This window comes from Pempheris klunzingeri, chromosome 19 (assembly GCF_042242105.1).
Source record: "Pempheris klunzingeri isolate RE-2024b chromosome 19, fPemKlu1.hap1, whole genome shotgun sequence".
In the NCBI taxonomy this organism is placed as follows: domain Eukaryota; kingdom Metazoa; phylum Chordata; class Actinopteri; order Acropomatiformes; family Pempheridae; genus Pempheris; species Pempheris klunzingeri.
In genome coordinates, this window is record NC_092030.1 from 6064512 (window position 1) to 6081956 (window position 17445).

At 42.0% G+C, this 17445-nt stretch overlaps 1 protein-coding gene across 1 annotated transcript in view; it reads left to right on the plus strand.

The window, feature by feature from the left end:
- Window positions 1-14127, plus strand: part of stxbp1a (syntaxin binding protein 1a) — a 28267-nt gene extending 14140 nt beyond the window's left edge. Inside the window, exons 7-19 of the mRNA XM_070850153.1 lie at window positions 716-864; window positions 1363-1447; window positions 1529-1659; window positions 1848-1955; window positions 2075-2135; window positions 2482-2547; window positions 2639-2719; window positions 2988-3126; window positions 3818-3927; window positions 4189-4290; window positions 4692-4777; window positions 6081-6235; window positions 12051-14127. Coding sequence (XP_070706254.1) covers window positions 716-864; window positions 1363-1447; window positions 1529-1659; window positions 1848-1955; window positions 2075-2135; window positions 2482-2547; window positions 2639-2719; window positions 2988-3126; window positions 3818-3927; window positions 4189-4290; window positions 4692-4777; window positions 6081-6235; window positions 12051-12133 — 1356 coding nt within the window. The 3' untranslated portion in view covers window positions 12134-14127. The remainder of the gene's footprint in view (window positions 1-715; window positions 865-1362; window positions 1448-1528; window positions 1660-1847; window positions 1956-2074; window positions 2136-2481; window positions 2548-2638; window positions 2720-2987; window positions 3127-3817; window positions 3928-4188; window positions 4291-4691; window positions 4778-6080; window positions 6236-12050) is intronic.
- The last annotated feature ends 3318 nt before the right edge of the window (window positions 14128-17445 follow it).

A 17445-nucleotide genomic window follows, 5' to 3' on the forward strand; every position in this document is an offset into this window, starting at 1 on the left:
AGGAGAGGAGTTGAAACAAGGAGAGAAGAGTAGAGGAGACAATACATGGCAGGAGAGGAAAAGTAAATTTAGAAGATTAGAGGAGAGAAAATACAGAAAGAGGAAGGAGACGAGAAGAACAAAGGAAGGAAACAAGTGGTGAGATTAGAAGAGAGGACAAAAGAGACCAGGAGGTAGGAGCTGAAAAGAGAACACAGGTGGAGAGGAAAGGGTAGGAGAGAAGAGGGTTTGAGAGGAGATGAGAGGGAGGAGTAAAGCATGAGGACATGAGAGGAGAGGAAGTTAAAGAGAGAGGGAGGCAGGAGAGGAAAGAGAAGAAGAGAGGTGAGGAGATGAAGGAGAAGAGATTAAAGGAGAGTTGAGACAATGAGGATACAAAACAAAGGAGAGGAAAGGAGATAACAGAAGAGAAGAGAATATATAAATCAGCTATGTTTGGTATTATCACAACACAGCTTATTTTTTAAAACACGATAACATGCTGTCTGTCCACAGTGACCTGCTGTATGTTATACAGAGCAGTCCACATTCTCCATGATACCGAAAATCTGTCATGATCGAGTCTGCTTTTACATCAGTAATCAGCCTTCGCATGGTAGAATCTGCACCTGACTTCAGCCACAACACATCACAAATGCAGAAGTTTAAGGAAGGGGCAACAGCTCATATCAACAATGGTAGAAAGCTGAAGTTGTGCACATGTTTGTGTGTGCAGGTTTACTCTCTGGACAATGCAGATGCCTTCCACAGTTTCTACAGCCCCCATAAGACCCAGCTGAAGAACCCAGTGATGGAGAGGCTGGCTGAGCAGATTGCCACGCTCTGCGCCACCCTGAAGGAGTACCCTGCTGTCAGATACCGAGGGTGAGCAGCAGGGGGCGCTGTTGGGAGGCAGCTGTGGGTACAGGCTGGTTTCCAAAATAACGCATTTTAGCAAGAAATAGCCTACAGTGCGGATGATCTGTATTTATCAAACTACAAGGAGTGACATTTTGAAAGATAGTGAATAATTACTGTACTGTGCAAAAGTCTTTGGCAAGTATGAAGAAGGAGAAAGTCATCAAATATACCTCTTGGTTAAGCATATTTGCCAAAATTAGATGAATGTCCTGTAGCAGGGATGGAGCTGCTTAACACCAGTCTGTCACTCAAAGAATTTTTTCTGAAGCATTTTTCATCAAAATGTTTTCCTCTGTCTTTTCTTTTTGCTTTGTCTCGTCTGCTTGCTTGAACAAGTGATTTTGTATTTCTCACGTCTCCCTTTCACATGTATCTGACCTCCTGTCTTTCTTTGTCTACTTCCATATGCCTACATTTGTCTGTCCAACCAACCATTCATCCATCTATCCATCATTCTGTCAGAGAGTACAAGGACAACGCTACCCTGGCCCAGTTGGTTCAGGACAAACTGGATGCTTACAAGGCTGATGACCCCACTATGGGGGAGGTGAGCTTAACAGAATTAATTATTAGTCAGTAATTTGCTTTGTTTCCACCTGTTGTCTCATCTTATGGTTCCTCTTTGTAGGGACCAGATAAGGCTCGCTCACAGCTGATCATCCTGGACAGGGCGTTTGACCCCGTCTCTCCTGTCCTGCACGAGCTCACCTTCCAGGCCATGGGCTACGACCTGCTGCCCATCGAAAACGACGTCTACAAGTACGGAAAAACACAAATGACAAAACGGAAAAGGATTATTTGTGAGGGCTATGTTTCTGTTTTACTTAAGGTTGAAGTTAAAGCTGAAGCAGTGAGAATATTTGTATAAAACATTCATATCAGCCCCAATCACACATTTGAACCTATATGAATGTCTTTCAGTCAGGATGTGTGTCTCCTATCTTCAGGTACGAGACCAGTGGCATTGGAGACTCCCGTGAGAAAGAGGTTCTGCTGCATGAAGACGATGACCTGTGGGTGAGCCTGAGACACAAACACATAGCGGAGGTGTCCCAGTGAGTACTTTTCTTCATACTTTGTACAACTCTTCACTCAGTCTTTGGATACTGAATCAAGTGATCAAAGAAGATGCTGCTTGCTGCTTTACACTTCACGGTTTGTGTTTTGCCATTAGGGAAGTGACACGTCAGCTGAAGGACTTTTCTGCCAGCAAGAGGATGAACACCGGGGAGAAGGTACAGAGGAAATGTTGATTAGTTTATATGTACAGTCTCAACAAAAATATCGTGGCAGCATTGTGCCAATATATTCGTACTATAGCATTACTTGACATCATGGATGACAACTTTAATTATTCAAAAACTCTGAAAACAATTGTTGTATTATATATAACATTAATTTAGTCGTTTAGATAAACTGCATTAATGGGTCCCATATTCTCTAATTGGGCAGTAAGGAGTGCTCAGTGGGTTTGATTTAGTGAGGAGATCTACTTCACATTGTAAAGGAATTGTTTTTAGGAAATATGCATATTCATTGTTGACAGCATCACATTTTTATCTCTTGTCTTTGTTTCAACAGACCACAATGAGGGATCTGTCCCAGATGCTGAAGAAGATGCCCCAGTACCAGAAGGAGCTCAGCAAGGTGTGTGCATGCATATATGAGTGTGTGTGTGTGAGTTTTCCTGTGTGTGTTATAATGTGTGTGCTGACGCTGTGTGTTTTGTGTTTTTCAGTACTCCACTCATCTGCAGCTGGCTGAGGACTGTATGAAGCATTACCAAGGAACAGTGGACAAACTGTGCCGTGTGGAACAGGTGTGTATGTGTGTGTGTGTGTGTGTGTGTGTGTGTGCGTGTGCGTGTGTGTGTGTGTGTGTGCGTGTGTGTGTGTGCGTGTGTGTGTGTGTGGGGGAAAGGGAGCTGTAGACTGGAAAGAAGGGAATGAGAGAAATGAGGAGAGGAGGAAATGACATGAAGACTGACTTTCTCAGTAACTGAAAAAATAATGCATTTAAAATCCCTGTAAATGTGTATTTGAGAGTTTTATTTGACAAACATGTGATACCTGAGGTCTCTGTCGCAGGATCTGGCTATGGGCACAGACGCTGAGGGAGAGAAGATCAAAGACCCCATGCGGGCTATCGTGCCTATCCTGCTGGATGCCAACGTCAGCACATATGACAAGATCCGCATCATCCTGCTCTACATTTTCCTCAAGAATGGTGAGAAGGAGACCACAGGCGACACAAAGAAATCGAATCTTAAGTCTGTAAAACTTTGTGCTGCTGTGTTCCTTCAAAGCTCTATTTTTGTTTTATTTGTTTTCTCTTATTACTCATTCAAATCATTTTTACTTTGTTCTTACTTCAGCTTTTGTCTGATTGATTGATTATTTGTGATATTTACCATGATGATGAAATGTACAGAAATACTCAGAGTACAGGGACATCAACCTGCTAATTCACCACACAGTTGTGATCTGAAACTCAAATATTATAATATATTTTTGGTTTACAGAAGTATAAATAGCTTTAAATTAATAAACAAAACCATCAGCTGTCACCGCTGATGCTACTGTGGTGGCTCACGCATTAATGTTAGGTAAAGAAAGAAATTAACTACTACAGCTCGATGACAGCTTCACTAAGTCAGTTATTGAGTTCAAGACTGTAAAAACTGTCGGAATAGGACAGGATACAGATCTCAGGTCAGACAAAAAGGGAGAATTCTACTCAGCTATTAAATTTAAGTAATATAGAGAAATGAAAAATGATTATTTCTGACCTCAAGCTCTGGGATGAATTCTCTTCATCCCAGAAGAAGCTGAATATATTAAATGTAAACATACATTTCTTACAGTTATAAAATATGACCTGTGTGCGTGTGTGTGTGTGTGTGTGTGTGCGTGTGTAGGCATTACGGAGGAGAACCTGAACAAGCTGATCCAACACGCTCAGATCCCCCCTGAGGACAGTGAGATTATCACCAACATGGCTCATCTGGGCGTCCCCATCATCACAGATGTAAGATCCCCACCATCTTGTCTGCTTACCGTCATCTTCCTCAGTCTGATGTGCCCCCTGAGTTCTTACTCCTCTGCTCCATATTCATGTCTTTATTTTCCTTATACGTATCATATACTGTCCTTGTCTACTGTGTGTGTGTCTGGACCGAACAATGTAAACAAAATCTTGCTCGACTGATATGAGAGACATACTGGCAATTCTGGCCATCATTTCTTCTCCTTCCTTTTTTTCACCTCCTTGTCTCCTTTCCTGCATTAGTCCACCCTCCGCCGAGGAAAGAAGCTGGACAGGAAGGAGCGTGTGAGCGAGCAGACCTATCAGCTGTCCCGCTGGACACCACTGGTCAAGGACATCATGGAGGTTTGTTGAATTATCATATGCATGATTTTATTTCTATGTAAGACTAAGGGGGCTGTCGTCCAGCAGCACTATTGGAAGTTCTCCACTTACCAGTTTCAGAAACATCCTCATTATAGATGAATGGAAACCTAAATTGGGGATTCAAAAACAACAAATAAGTTATGTCAGAAGCATTATTTGCTTTTCAGTTCACAACAACCTTAGTCAAACATCTGTTTTCCCAGCTTGGTTGCCATCAACTATATTTAGCCCTCTTATTTGTGCAAAGCTAATTCTCCAATGGACCTCCATGATGAAGCTAAACATGGTTGCTAAGAGATGTTGCACGACTGTGAAGCCCCTATTCAAGTGTGTATTGTGGGTGTGTGAGTGATCTATTTTGTCTCTTTGTCCCCCTGCAGGATGCTATTGATGATAAGCTGGACACCAAGCACTACCCTTACATCTCCACCCGCCCCTCTGCCTCCTTCAGCACTACTGCAGTCAGGTACACACACACACACACACACACACACACAAGCACAGTGTGTCATTTTATTGCATGGGAGTAGCCCTTCTTAAAATACAAAGACAGAAATAATGGTGTTGGATCAATAGTAATTTGGGAAGGAAAATGTGTCTAATGGATCAATACTGGAGGAAAATGGAGAACAAGAAGGTGATATAGATGACTGGCTGGAGGCACAATAATAGTTTAGACATTCACCAGTTCTCATGTTTTAACGCTGATTATTTTGATGACATCAAAACAGGATGAAAAGTTTTAAAAAGATGATACTCAGATAGTCACTGCTGAAATACAGTCCTTAAAAATGGATATCAGCTTAAATATCAGCCTGGAAATTCAGCCAAATTGTAATCAAGCTGACCCAAATACCAGTCATCAATATTCCCAACACTACTTGCATATGAGTTTGTCTGTGAGGGGGAGTGATGAAGCTGCTTTCAGCCCCACTAATCCTTACACCCAAATCTGTGTGGAAGCCGCTGATGTGTATTGATTCAGTATCAAATCTTCTCCTGTTACAAACTGATCCGCCTCATTTGCCGTCCCTCCCCCACAGATACAGACACACCCCACACTGAGGATCATATTAGGACACGTGTAGGTTAGTCACAGGATGCTACACAGACGTAAGGTCCTCACCTTGCTATATAGCATCTTTCAGCTCATTGTTTTGGTTTTCTTGTGAGTAACTTCACTATTTGGCTTACGATCACTGCTCTCACGGTTCGGTTTTTGGTAGCAGCATGCAGCTATTTTCAGTCAAAGAGGCTCTGGTAAATCCACTGTACACCACCAGCCCAGCACCAACCGGCAAATAGAGGCCGTTAACCACTATAGTGGAGCATTTAACTGCTAAAAAGACAGGAGGGACCAAAAGCAGAGTTAGAAGAAGAGTGAATATTGGGCTTACATTCGATAGGTGTCCAGACACGTGCATCGCATTTGCAATTTAAATAGCAAATTCAAAGACTTTGATTGGTCGAAATGACTCAAAAGGTTACTCGAAAGACTACACAAGTACAGTCCATATTGAAAATAAATTTTTCTGATTGTTGTTTTAATGGCTTCAACACACTTGTATTATTGATTGTTTTAATTGTTTTTACTAATGTTTTATCTTTTAATCATCCACAAGTGTTTTTGGCTGCAACATCCATGGTAGCCCGTGCGTAGTGCAGCACATTGTGGTTCCACCTGGAGTGAAATGTTCAATATAAATAAAGTTTTGCTTGCTTGCTTACTTTGTAATAACTTGACTCTGATTTACTTTCTTCTCTGGCAGTGCCCGGTACGGCCACTGGCACAAGAATAAGACACCTGGAGAATACCGCACTGGGCCACGTGTCATGGTCTTCATCATCGGCGGCGTGTCCTTCAGCGAGATGCGCTGCGCCTATGAAGTCACACAGGCCAATGGGAAGTGGGAGGCCATCATTGGTGAGTAGAGCAACAGGAGGCGCCTCCGCGCGCAGGCTGTGAGCAAGAAGAAGGGTTCATATGTGTAGGCTTTGGATGTGGCTACTGAAAGATAGGCCCACGACAACCTTAAAGAGTAACGTAACACTTCCTGAAAATCTTGTTTTTGCTCAGCTGTAGTGGTTTCATTTTTCACCTTGCCGCAGTGATTTATAGGTGTACTACAGGACACCACGGCATCACTGTTGGCCTCTCTGCCTGCTGTTAAGTTACCCTTTAAAGTAACACAGAATGGAAACAAATATTTCACTTAGTGCACCGTGTTTTATCGAAAGTGTAAAATCTACAAAAGTTGATAAAAGCTGCACCCTGATTCATCGGCCATATCATTGTAAACATTTTCAGAGAGCAGTGTGAGTTTGAACCAACATGTACAGGTTCAGTCTGGCCTTCAGGTTGTCTGAGGGATACAGCTAGAAAAGTACAGATGGAGGGGAGGACTTGCGGGACCACAGGAAGTGAGGTGAATTGACTAAAATTAATTTAAAATTAATTGACCTTTGATGTAAAACAAGTATTTACAAAATTACTTATTGAAGCAGAAAGATGTTTTTAAGAAAGTTTATCGAGGTATCAAGGCCATTTATTTGTCATTTAACAACACAGGGTTGAACAATGAAATGAAAGTTGTAGTTCATTCATGCTACACAAACATAGAACATTTCTATAGATAAATCTTTTGCAAAATGACAATCTCAAACAAAAACAACAATATCTCACACCACTGGCTATTCTTTAAATATGAATTATGGTCATAAGAAGCTTTACAAGAGAAAATGTGGTTTGATACTCCAGGTTGCATTATTTTGGCATCTATCATAAACATGAACCTTCCCTTTTTAAATACAAAATGAAAAATCAGGAATTTAAGTGATTTTTTTGCGGACAAAACCCACTCACGACACAGCTCATTTCTTTTTAGCTTTCATGCACCCAGATCATGAATGACTACACAGGTCTACACATAGCTGTAACAACCTGCCTATTGTGTGCGATGTGTTATGTTAAAATAGCCCTTTATGTTATGCCCCTCTGTACTGTTTATTTGATTAGCTTTGCCAGCCAGTCTGTGTTAGAGATGGGAAAGTGTCTTGTTAGTTTTTGTTCTGCTCTGCTTCAGCTCTTGTCTTTAAAAACAACTGTTGTCTTTGAATTGCAGCCACGCCATGTCTTTTTCTTCTGTCTGTGCGTCCAAGTTTTATGTGTCTGTGCAACATGGCGAGTGTGTGTAAGTGTGTGAACTGTCAGTGGACGAGTGTGTCTCCATGTATGTGTAGAGGTTGCTTGTTTTTAACCCGTTTATTTTTGGAGAGAGTGGGGGAGGGGCGTGGCATGTGCTGAGAGACGAGTGGTGAAGCCACTTCTGTTCCTCCACAGGTTCCACCCACTTGCTCACCCCCACCAAATTCTTATCGGACCTGCAGCACCCCGACTTCCGAGAGTCCACTAGGGTGTCCTTTGAGGACGCAGACCCCTCAGCCGAGTGAGGCAGAGACAGATTGGGAGGGAGGGAGAGAGAAATCACACTGAAAAAAGTAAAGGCAGCCGCACAAAGAAGCCCTTTCTGAACCTTCACAGCACAAGGGCTTCCTCTTTGTTCCTTCTTCTTTGAACACTCAGTTCTTTTTTATGTAACTCCACCCTCCTCCTCCCACGTGTCCCTCAGGGATGGGCACCTCCGACCTCTCCTCACTGCATGGACCGCTCCATCAAGCTCCAGTCCTTGTATACCAAGATTTAGCCAATCAGAGAGTCCTGTTATTCAGTCAGGTGTAACCTGTGTGCTGTTCAGAAAAGCAGAATCCACATTTCTGAACTTCACCTCACTTGCAAACCACAGTCCAAATCCATCAAAGTCCTCAAAGTGACTCCTGCACGTTTTGCAGACCTCTAGACAGACTGCTTGGGGGGCAGACTTCACCTCACTCTGCTGATTGATTTACCCATAATTCATTGTAATAGGAATCTGATGCTATCTTTTGTATTTGCGGACACAATAAGAGCATAAACCCGATGTATAAATAAATGTATAAAAGGTACAAGTATGAGACATTTGCATCATGTAGAAAGAACATTCAATCATGTAATATTGTGGAAATATCAAGAGGAAAAAGTTAACACTAAGATGAATTAAAAAGGTGTAATGTCTGCATCAGGGGTTCATGTAGACTTACAATGGTGAGCACGCCAAAGTCTGCAAGGGCCCAGTGTGGAGGGCCCACGGGTCCGGACAGTGGACATTTGGATATTTGGACATTTGGACACAGCCCAAGTAAAGTCTGTGCTTAAGAGCGGCCATGTCTGAGGGGGTCGTGACCCCATCTCTGCTGCCTCCTCCCATCATCTCAGCTGGGTGGATTAAATCGCCCCTCGACTGCCACCCAAAGGCCCTTTGAGCCTGTTGAACACTCACTCCAGATTTAATCTACCCCCGAGATCCATCTTTATCAGTTTTTACTGTTGTATTATTTTTCTAGTTTACCTTTTGCCAAGACAATCACCTTGATTTCTTACAGGACAGGTCCTTGAGTTGATGTTGGATTTCTAAGAAGGATTCTCTCCTCTTTTCCTTGTTTTTTTTCCTTTGACTCCCAGTCCTCTGACTTCTTCCATGTCACTTTCTCTCAGCCCACCATCACATGCTCACATGGCTCATGGCTCGTCCGCAGAGGGTGCTTAATATTAGCAACAAAGCATCTGATGATAATTTTTCAGGGTGCTGACACACAGGGCAATTTTGGGGGCAATGTAGATGGGAACAGTGAGTTAGAATAATAATTTCAGGAGAACTGAGTTAAATTGCCCAAACTGTTGCCCTTTGTATCACGGCCTATTTGATGTCTCTCTGCTGACTCAGAGTCTGGGAATGTAGCAATGTTCCACCTGATATGCTTTAGCAACCCAATAAAAGTGAAGATGCCGCACATGTCAAACAGCTGCAGCTAACCCCCACCACCACCACCGCTCCCCTAATTTCTAATTTCTTCCAAAACTCATCCTTTACACCAGTCACTAGTAGACCAATAGCTTTCAGGCTGTCGATACAGGAACACAGAAACAGATACTCCATCAAAAGAACCTGAGTAGAACTAGGAAACACTCAAAAAGAGACCTCCACCAAGGCTGAACACTATACATTTGCTATTTAGACAATATCAAATGTTTTTAGTCTGGATCTGGGATCAGGTGTACATTCAAAATACACACAGTGAAAGATGAATTGTTCAAAATTTTTAGACCACTGAGTTTAAATCAGGATTTAAATGAAAGCTTTTGCAGTTGTGTAGATGCAGCAGGATAGCTCCTAGTTTATACATGCATGTGTTTTCTTAATGTGTTGGCAACCACACAATGCATTAAGAGTTACAGCAGTTTAATAGGCCACACCTGCTAGAATCTGGCCAATATTTAAGTAAAATGGTATGAAAAAAAGATGACTTTTGGAGTAATCGAAAAAGGTTAAGCGCTTTGTGAATAGCCACATTGTGGCACTATTGGCACCAAAAACTGATCAGCTCTTCATTGAGCCATGGCTGAGCGTTCATTGAATTTATTAGACGTAAACATGGGAACACTCGAAATGTAACCTCCTTGGTGTACGTAACAAATAATGCCTATCTGCAAAAATATTCATGAGCAGCTCATTACTTGTTTGTGTAATACATCAGCAAGGGTAATTTAAAACACACATTGCCCTTTAAAGATGGACCTCCATCCACCAAAGATAGGATATTGTTGTCCTGGGCATCATTCTCATCCATAACTAATATGCTAAAGCAATATCGTTTACAACCACACAAAACTTTTGGTTTAATGGTTTTCTCAGTAAGCAGCTCTCACCATAAGCAGTATGGCTGCTCCCCCACATACTGCTGCATTCAACACTTCCTGAGCAAAATGGCCATCACTTACTAAAACAAGTCTTTGTTTTTGTTATGCTATTTTGGTCTAAACCTAGCCATGTACAATAATAATAATGTAGTGGCGTTGGAGACCAACGTCACGCTGTTCTGTTTCTGGGGTAAAAAGGCCCACGAAGCTGTGTGTTTGGGGAACAGCAGAGAAGCAGGCGAGGCCAGTCCGACGTTGAACTCTCTAACCCACACTAAACCCCCACCTACGACCCCTGCCTACGAACCCCGCATCACCATAATGACCCAACTCGAGATGGGCTTGCCTCTTTCTCTTCTGTTCACACCTGTAACTACCTCCACTTCCTATTCATAGGATCAACTTCAGTTTTATTGTAGGTGAATGTCTTTGAGGTAAAGCAGCCAATCAGAACAAAGTGGAAGAAACATGCAGCTTTGCAACAGAAACAAACTAATGTAGCTCAAATACTGTTGATAATGTTGAACAGGTGAGGAGTAAATCAAACGGTTTGTTTGCCTTTTTATAATGATAAGTTAAGATGGCAAAAATCCATCTGTAAATCTTGTAATAAAGTCACACACAATTTTGGCAAAAAGTTTGCTTTACTCCAGTTTAGCACCTTTCAAGTTTTACAATGTCAGAAATGTGTCTTCAGCTGTCACAACAGTTCATCCCAGTGTTATCAGGGTTATTGAGTTTCACATTTTCATTTGCATTTATGGCAGATGATAGACCTAACTGGTTTGGAAATCATGACATGACATGTAGAGATCTGCTTTCGTCTTTTCACTCTAGTTTTTGCTTCTTCCAGCAGTATATTTCAGCTCTCTGCATGCTGTGTAATTAAAGGCCCACACCGTCATGTGCACAATTTTCTAACACCTGATTGGCTCTGCTGCGTAGACAGGTTTGGTGTCGCAGGATTTCTACCAGCCCACCTGCTGTTTTTTGCTCACAGATTCATGACAGTTGTGTGGCGCCATCACTGATTTTTTGTGCTTCCATATATGTTTTAATATGACTTCAAGAGTTTGTATCAGGCTGTATGTTTGTAGGGTGAAAGAGTGTTAGAGGTGGAAGAGGTTTGTATGGCAATTTTTGCAGACAAGTAAACAAGAAACATTTCCAATCTAAATCAAGAGATGGATACATAAGAAAATCCTAAGATTTGGACATGTGACGTTTTGCACCCTCTCCAGTGAATCTTGCATACGTCATACCTATAGTTTTGGGGATTTTCCTGCTTTCATTCTTCTACAAGTAGACAAAATTATCTTAATGAATGTCTAAAATAAAGTCTCACTGACTGAAGCAAGAAAGTTTTTAGGACATTGGAAAATATTGATATTCTGGAGACAGCGAGTCGCTATTTTATGACTAAGTAACTGCAGCTGTAATTGTAGTTAAAAATTTTTTGAAATGAAACCTTTGAAACCTTTGAAATGAAAAGTAGGACATAACCCTCAGATTGGAAATACTCAAATCACTCAAAAACTTGAGATTAAGTACAGAAAAGTACTTGGTTACCTCCCACCTTTAGAATTAGTTTTTCAAACTCTGTGACACATGATCCATTTGAACCTGCTGGCTAATTGATTATGATTTTATACCTTTGGGTTGCTCAGTGTTTCTTTACTTTCATCATTACGTGAGACTGCCCTCATCCACAGTAAGCATTCATAGCAAGAGCTGAAAACACATTTTTCACCTGTCTCTTTCCAAACGTGCAGATCTAACGCTGTGTCTGTGTGTGTGTGTGTGTGTGTGTGTGTGTGTGTGTGTGTGTGTGTGTGTGTGTGTGTGTGTGTGTGTGTGTGTGTGTGTGTGTGTATATGTGTGTGTGTGTGTGTGTGTGTGTGTGTGTGTGTGTGTGTGTGTGTTTTATGCATGTGCGTGTCTCCAGGATCGACCACCATCTTCACCCCCACCACCCTGTTGGAGCAGCTCAAGGCCATGAACAAACCAGAAGAGGAAGTGACAAGCTAAAATCCTCCAATCACATCTCTCTCCTCTTTACCATACTCCCCCACTCCCCACTCCCCACTACCCATCTTACCTCTGTATCCTTCCTCCACAAATCCCACATTGTGTATGCATCTTGCTTGAAAAGAAAAAAAGACATCTTAGATGATTAAAAAAATATATGTTGCATCAAAGAATAAAACTGTTGCAAGTATTCTTATGTTTTACAATGGATGCAACTAAATGAACTTATTTAAAAAGGTTTAAATATCAGAGCAGAAGGCCATTTAAAACTTAAAGTACCAAAATGTAATACTGTATGCTATGAATCCTGCTAGAATGTGTAAAAGGTAGACATTTTCTCTTGTTTGCTCCTTTGGTTTTCCTCCTTGGTGTGAGTTTTTATTGGAGGCGGGTGGAGGAGGGATGTGCAGTTTATATAAATATATATATAGAAATATATTCATCAGAGAGGAGTCCCCCTGCCCATTTGAAATGTTTGTTCAGTAGCATGCTTGGAATTGTGTGGACTGTTAATGTGTTTGTAACCAGTCTGGATGTTCTGGGAGCCGCAGACTTAGCAGCATTTAGCTCTTTCCTAAGGTGTTGAGCTTGAATACCCCACTGAAATCCTTTGGTTTGTGTATCAAATGTAATGTGATGTATATAAAATGTGCTTTGCCGCTTTCAAACCACTCCTGAAGCACTAGCTCAGACTAAGGCTCTGTGTTCAGGTGTGTTTGAATATTAGTTCACTAAAGCTCTTACAGATGTGACATGTAGAGACACATTGGAGGCTCCCAAAAGCTCCTTTTAATGGTCTAATTTATGCAAAAACACCAAGTGAAGTGAGGCTAATTAATACATGCTGCACTGTGAAACAAGTGCTTCCATTTGTTAAGTGGCGCGCGCTGTAGCCTTTGTGTGTCGCACGCGGGCAGTCCGCTTGCTCGGCTAACAGCATCAAACGAAAATCATCTTTTCAGGTACGTGGTGGTGGAAATATCACTGTTGGGAACACACTGAGCATATAGTTTGACCGAGGAGCAGTGGATTTATACTGTAGGAGTGGTTAGTGGCGTCAAAGCGCGTTTGCATATAGTTTTTCAGTGGTGAACGTAATGCTAGTGCTAACGAGCAAGCTAGCGACAAGAGACGTTCGCTAACGCCAAGTGTTTGATTCTCAAAACAGACGTTTTCTGTGAAGTATTTCTGGTTTTAAAACGCTTGATTGAGCTGATGTTGGAAAGAGAAAGAGCTCTGTAACATAACCAGAAACATCCCTCCTCCGGCTGCTGAGACTGAAGTATTTACTTGCCACATCCTTTTCCTTTCTCCGGAGAAACTTCATGTTTTAGTGTCGAAGAGGCCGTTGCTTGCTAAAGATTAACTTGATGAATAATCTTAAAAAGGGCCAGTTGTATTTCAGTATTGTATCCTGTCAGAATAAGTCTTATCTTTGGTTAGTAACGATGTTAAATTGGGCCATGCACTGAGTAATGTTGTGTAACTGCTATATGTTGCTGTTTTAGTGTCTCACTGTTGACTGGTGATATCTCTGACTGTGAAGTAGTGATACTTTTCCTTTTTAAAATGCCGATGTGAAGCCGCCGTGTTTGTGATGTTTAGCTGTAGCTGTTAGCTGTCAACTGGGAAAAAGAATTAGCTATATTTTCTTTGTCTGTTTCCTCCTCTGGTGCAATGTAAAACCCTCCAATGGTGAATGGCTTTGCAAAAAAAAAAGTGAACCCACCCTTTTCACTCAAGTTTCCTCCCTCCCTCCTCTTTCCTGGCCAAACAAGTTGTATATTGCACTAAAATGCGTTTTCTGTGATGCAAACGCTTGACTTTGTGTTTATTTTTTTTCTATTATAATTTGCTGTTGTATAGGGTTTACTCTGTCAAATCAATTGATTTATATCAAAATTATTTATCAGAGAAAAAGATACATTAGTCTGTCCTAAAACTGTTTAACTTATTGGGATTGTATGTTTGCAAGTGTTGAAGCACAAACAATACTTCCATGTGTACCTTATATGTACTAAGGCTGTCTAATAAATTGGCTTCCATTACATAATTATTCTACTTTTTTGTCTTTTGCTTCTTGATAGTTCCGGGGCTGAGTTTAGGTGCCGCTACAGAGCCATTTTGTCACACCCATTTGCGAAACCTATGAAATACGTAATTTTTCACCACGACTGAATTTTCTGCAAACTTTCATGACTTTTCGTGCATGTTTAGGCCCCCAAAAATGCAATTCATTTGCCTAAAAAAGAAGAAGAAGAAGAATTCCTTGCATTTCAACTATGTTTTTGGCCCCCTGGTGTCCTGGTTTTTTTCATCTCATGTATTTTCTCGAGGCCTATGAAGTCCGTACACCTCTTGGTTCTTGGGTACTGGCCCGTTTCCTCCCTTGCACATTTTTCCCCCACGCAGTTTCAATAGGGTCCTCGCACCGCTTGGTGCTCGGGCCCTAATTAAAGCTACAAGCAGCGTTGAAGGATCCTCGCAGTTTCGTGCACGTCGGGTTGGGTGGCGGCTTCATCCTGTTGCCGGACACTGACCCTTCCATGCGGCTCAGAATTTTCATGTATTTCGGACAGTGCATCAAGGAGTTACATGTCACTTCCTGTGTCTCCTATTTGGCGTTAGAGAACAGTCACTAATCACGTCCTATATTTCAGCATATGAAGTGTTGACTACACTGTGAAAATTTCATGCAAATCAAATGATCATTGGCACAAAAGTCTTACTTCCTGTTGTCACTAGGTGGCGCAATGACTGCGGTCACTAATTGTCATGTAGATGTCTTCTTATTAATCATGACAAGTTTGGAACAGATTGGATAATGTACACTGAAGATACAGCAATTTCCTGTTTCATGGCGAACACGGCGTTGCCACGGTGACAACGTTTGACGAAACCTCAAAAGCTTCATAAGTGAGCATCATCCACGTCTTGGGAATGTTCGGACCAAATTTGAGGTGGCTGTGGTTAACCTGCTGAGAGAGAGACGTCTGAGAATAAAACATGCACTTCCTACCGCCACTAGGTGGCGCTATGACTATGGTTCAAAATTGGCATGTACATCTCTTCAGAGCCGGACAGTCATCAAGCAGTATAAATGTGGTGGAGATAAGACCTTGTAGAGTGGAGTTACTGCACTTTTAATACTCACGGCGAAGGCAAATTTTCGATCGAAATTCGTTGTGCCACCAAGGCAACGCCTTTTGAGGAAAACTCAGTTTTCACTGTGGACCAACACGGTTCAAAGTCACCAATTTAAATCAGTCATTCCTGGCAGGGGTATTAAAGACTGAACACTAGTTGGCAAGCAAAGAGGTTGAAATGGGCAACTAAAAGTGGCTGACATAGTCAAATAATGAAATAGCTCAAAGTAATGGATAAACAGCCTGAAGTCATTTGCATGTGGATATAATCTAACTGTGTCATTTCTTTTCAAACTGCCAGATTTCTCCACAGAGCTGTGGCACAGGGCAGACGGGCTCTGGCTCATGTGCTTGCTGCAAAAATGGCCAGATGTGGCTCCCTGGACATAAAAGAGCACAACGGGCAGGTACACACACTTACACACACACCATACTCCTCTTTCAGCACTTTATGGAGCCCATTGTTAATCCCCGTCATGACGGAGGCATTGTCAGTCCCTGCGACCAACTTTTTGAGAAAGTATGGTGCTAGAACACCATTAATCATTTCCGTGCACTTTGTCCTCTGCGTTTTGAAGTGAGTAGCAGCAGTGGAGTCTGAGAAAGCAGGTTCACATGCTTCCCCAGTGTGACCACATGGGTGGCTGTAGCTCAGTGGTAGAGTGAACAGTGGTAGAGTGAACAATGTCAGAAAGCGGTGTGTAGCCTTCACCATCTCCCTCACTAATGAGTTGAGGGTGAGACTGCCAGACAACATTGAAGCATTGCAGTACATGTCAATTTTCAATGTAGAGGAAACTCTAAAGCACAATAAGAGCCTGGGAGAAATAGAAAAATTAGCCAAGCTCCTTGGCTACTCTCCTGCAGAGACAGACAAGATTGTCCAGCAATGGCGTGGGCTTCTGGGGTGAGATTTGGAAGTTCAGGGATGCAGCTGATATCAAGTTTCAGGAACTTGTCATGGCTGCTGTGTCTGTGTTGTCCTTGCCACACTCGAATGCTGAAGTGGAGAGATTATTCAGCCAGATGAGGGTGGTAAAAAGCTAACTTCAGACCCTTAACTCCATCCTGTCTGTCAGATTTGGTCTGAAGTTGTCTGCTGAGGCTTGCTATGAGCACAAGCTGCCTGATAATGTTTTGCAGCTTTTTGGCACATCAGCTGCTTCCTCATTTAAGTCAGCTCCCTCAGTTGATGAACCTGCCATAGAAAGCCTTGACCAAAATGAAGATGACCTTCTCTTTCTGTGAGCCAGCACAGCGTGTGTGTGTGTGGAGGGGGGTCTGAAAAAACCAAACACTGAACCTGAATTAGGGCCAGACTAGTTGCCATAATTTTCTCACATTGCCATTGACAGTTTTTTCTATTGTCTCTTTTTGGTTATCGGTTGTTAATGTTGTCAAAGTTAAAACCGTCTATCCAAAAAATTGTTAGAATTATGGCAAAAAATGTTCATGTTTTACTGTGACTTGTTGTAGGCTCCTAAACGTCGCAGCGTAGTGACACAACCAGCCAGGAAAGTTTAGCAATAACTCTATAGATGTGTTCATCTTAAACAAAATGTAATAAATTCTTTTCAGGGAGTTTATTCCACAGTGCAGGTAGAAGTTTGGGTTCAGGTGTTTTGCATTTTTGAGGACACAGCGCCCCCTTGTGTCCTGTAGGAGTAACTATTTATCAATGTTCCTCCACTCGTTTTCTCTTTTTCAGTTTTCTTTTCATTTATTGTATCTTTATATATCTTTACTTTTGTGTAAAGATGTGGAAGATGGAAAGATGTGTGTGTACCTGCCCGTTGTGCTCTTTTCTGTCCAGAGAGCCACATCTGGCCATTTTAGCAGCAAGCACATAGGCCAGAGCCTGTCTGCCCTGTGCCACAGCTATGTGGAGAAATCTGGCAGTTTGAAAAGAAATGACACAGTTGAACAATTTTGAACTACACTCATTGCGCGGAGGTGATACGTTTTATTCTTAGAGTGTCCATCCCAGCAGGTTAGTTACAGCCACTTCAAATTCAGTCCAAACATTCCCAGGACATGGATGATGCTCACTTATGAAGCTCTTGAGGTTTCGCCAAACGTTGTCACCATAGCGACGCCGTGTTCGCCATGAAACAGGAAATTGCTGTATCTTCAGTGTACATTATCCAATCTCGCTTGGTGCGAGGG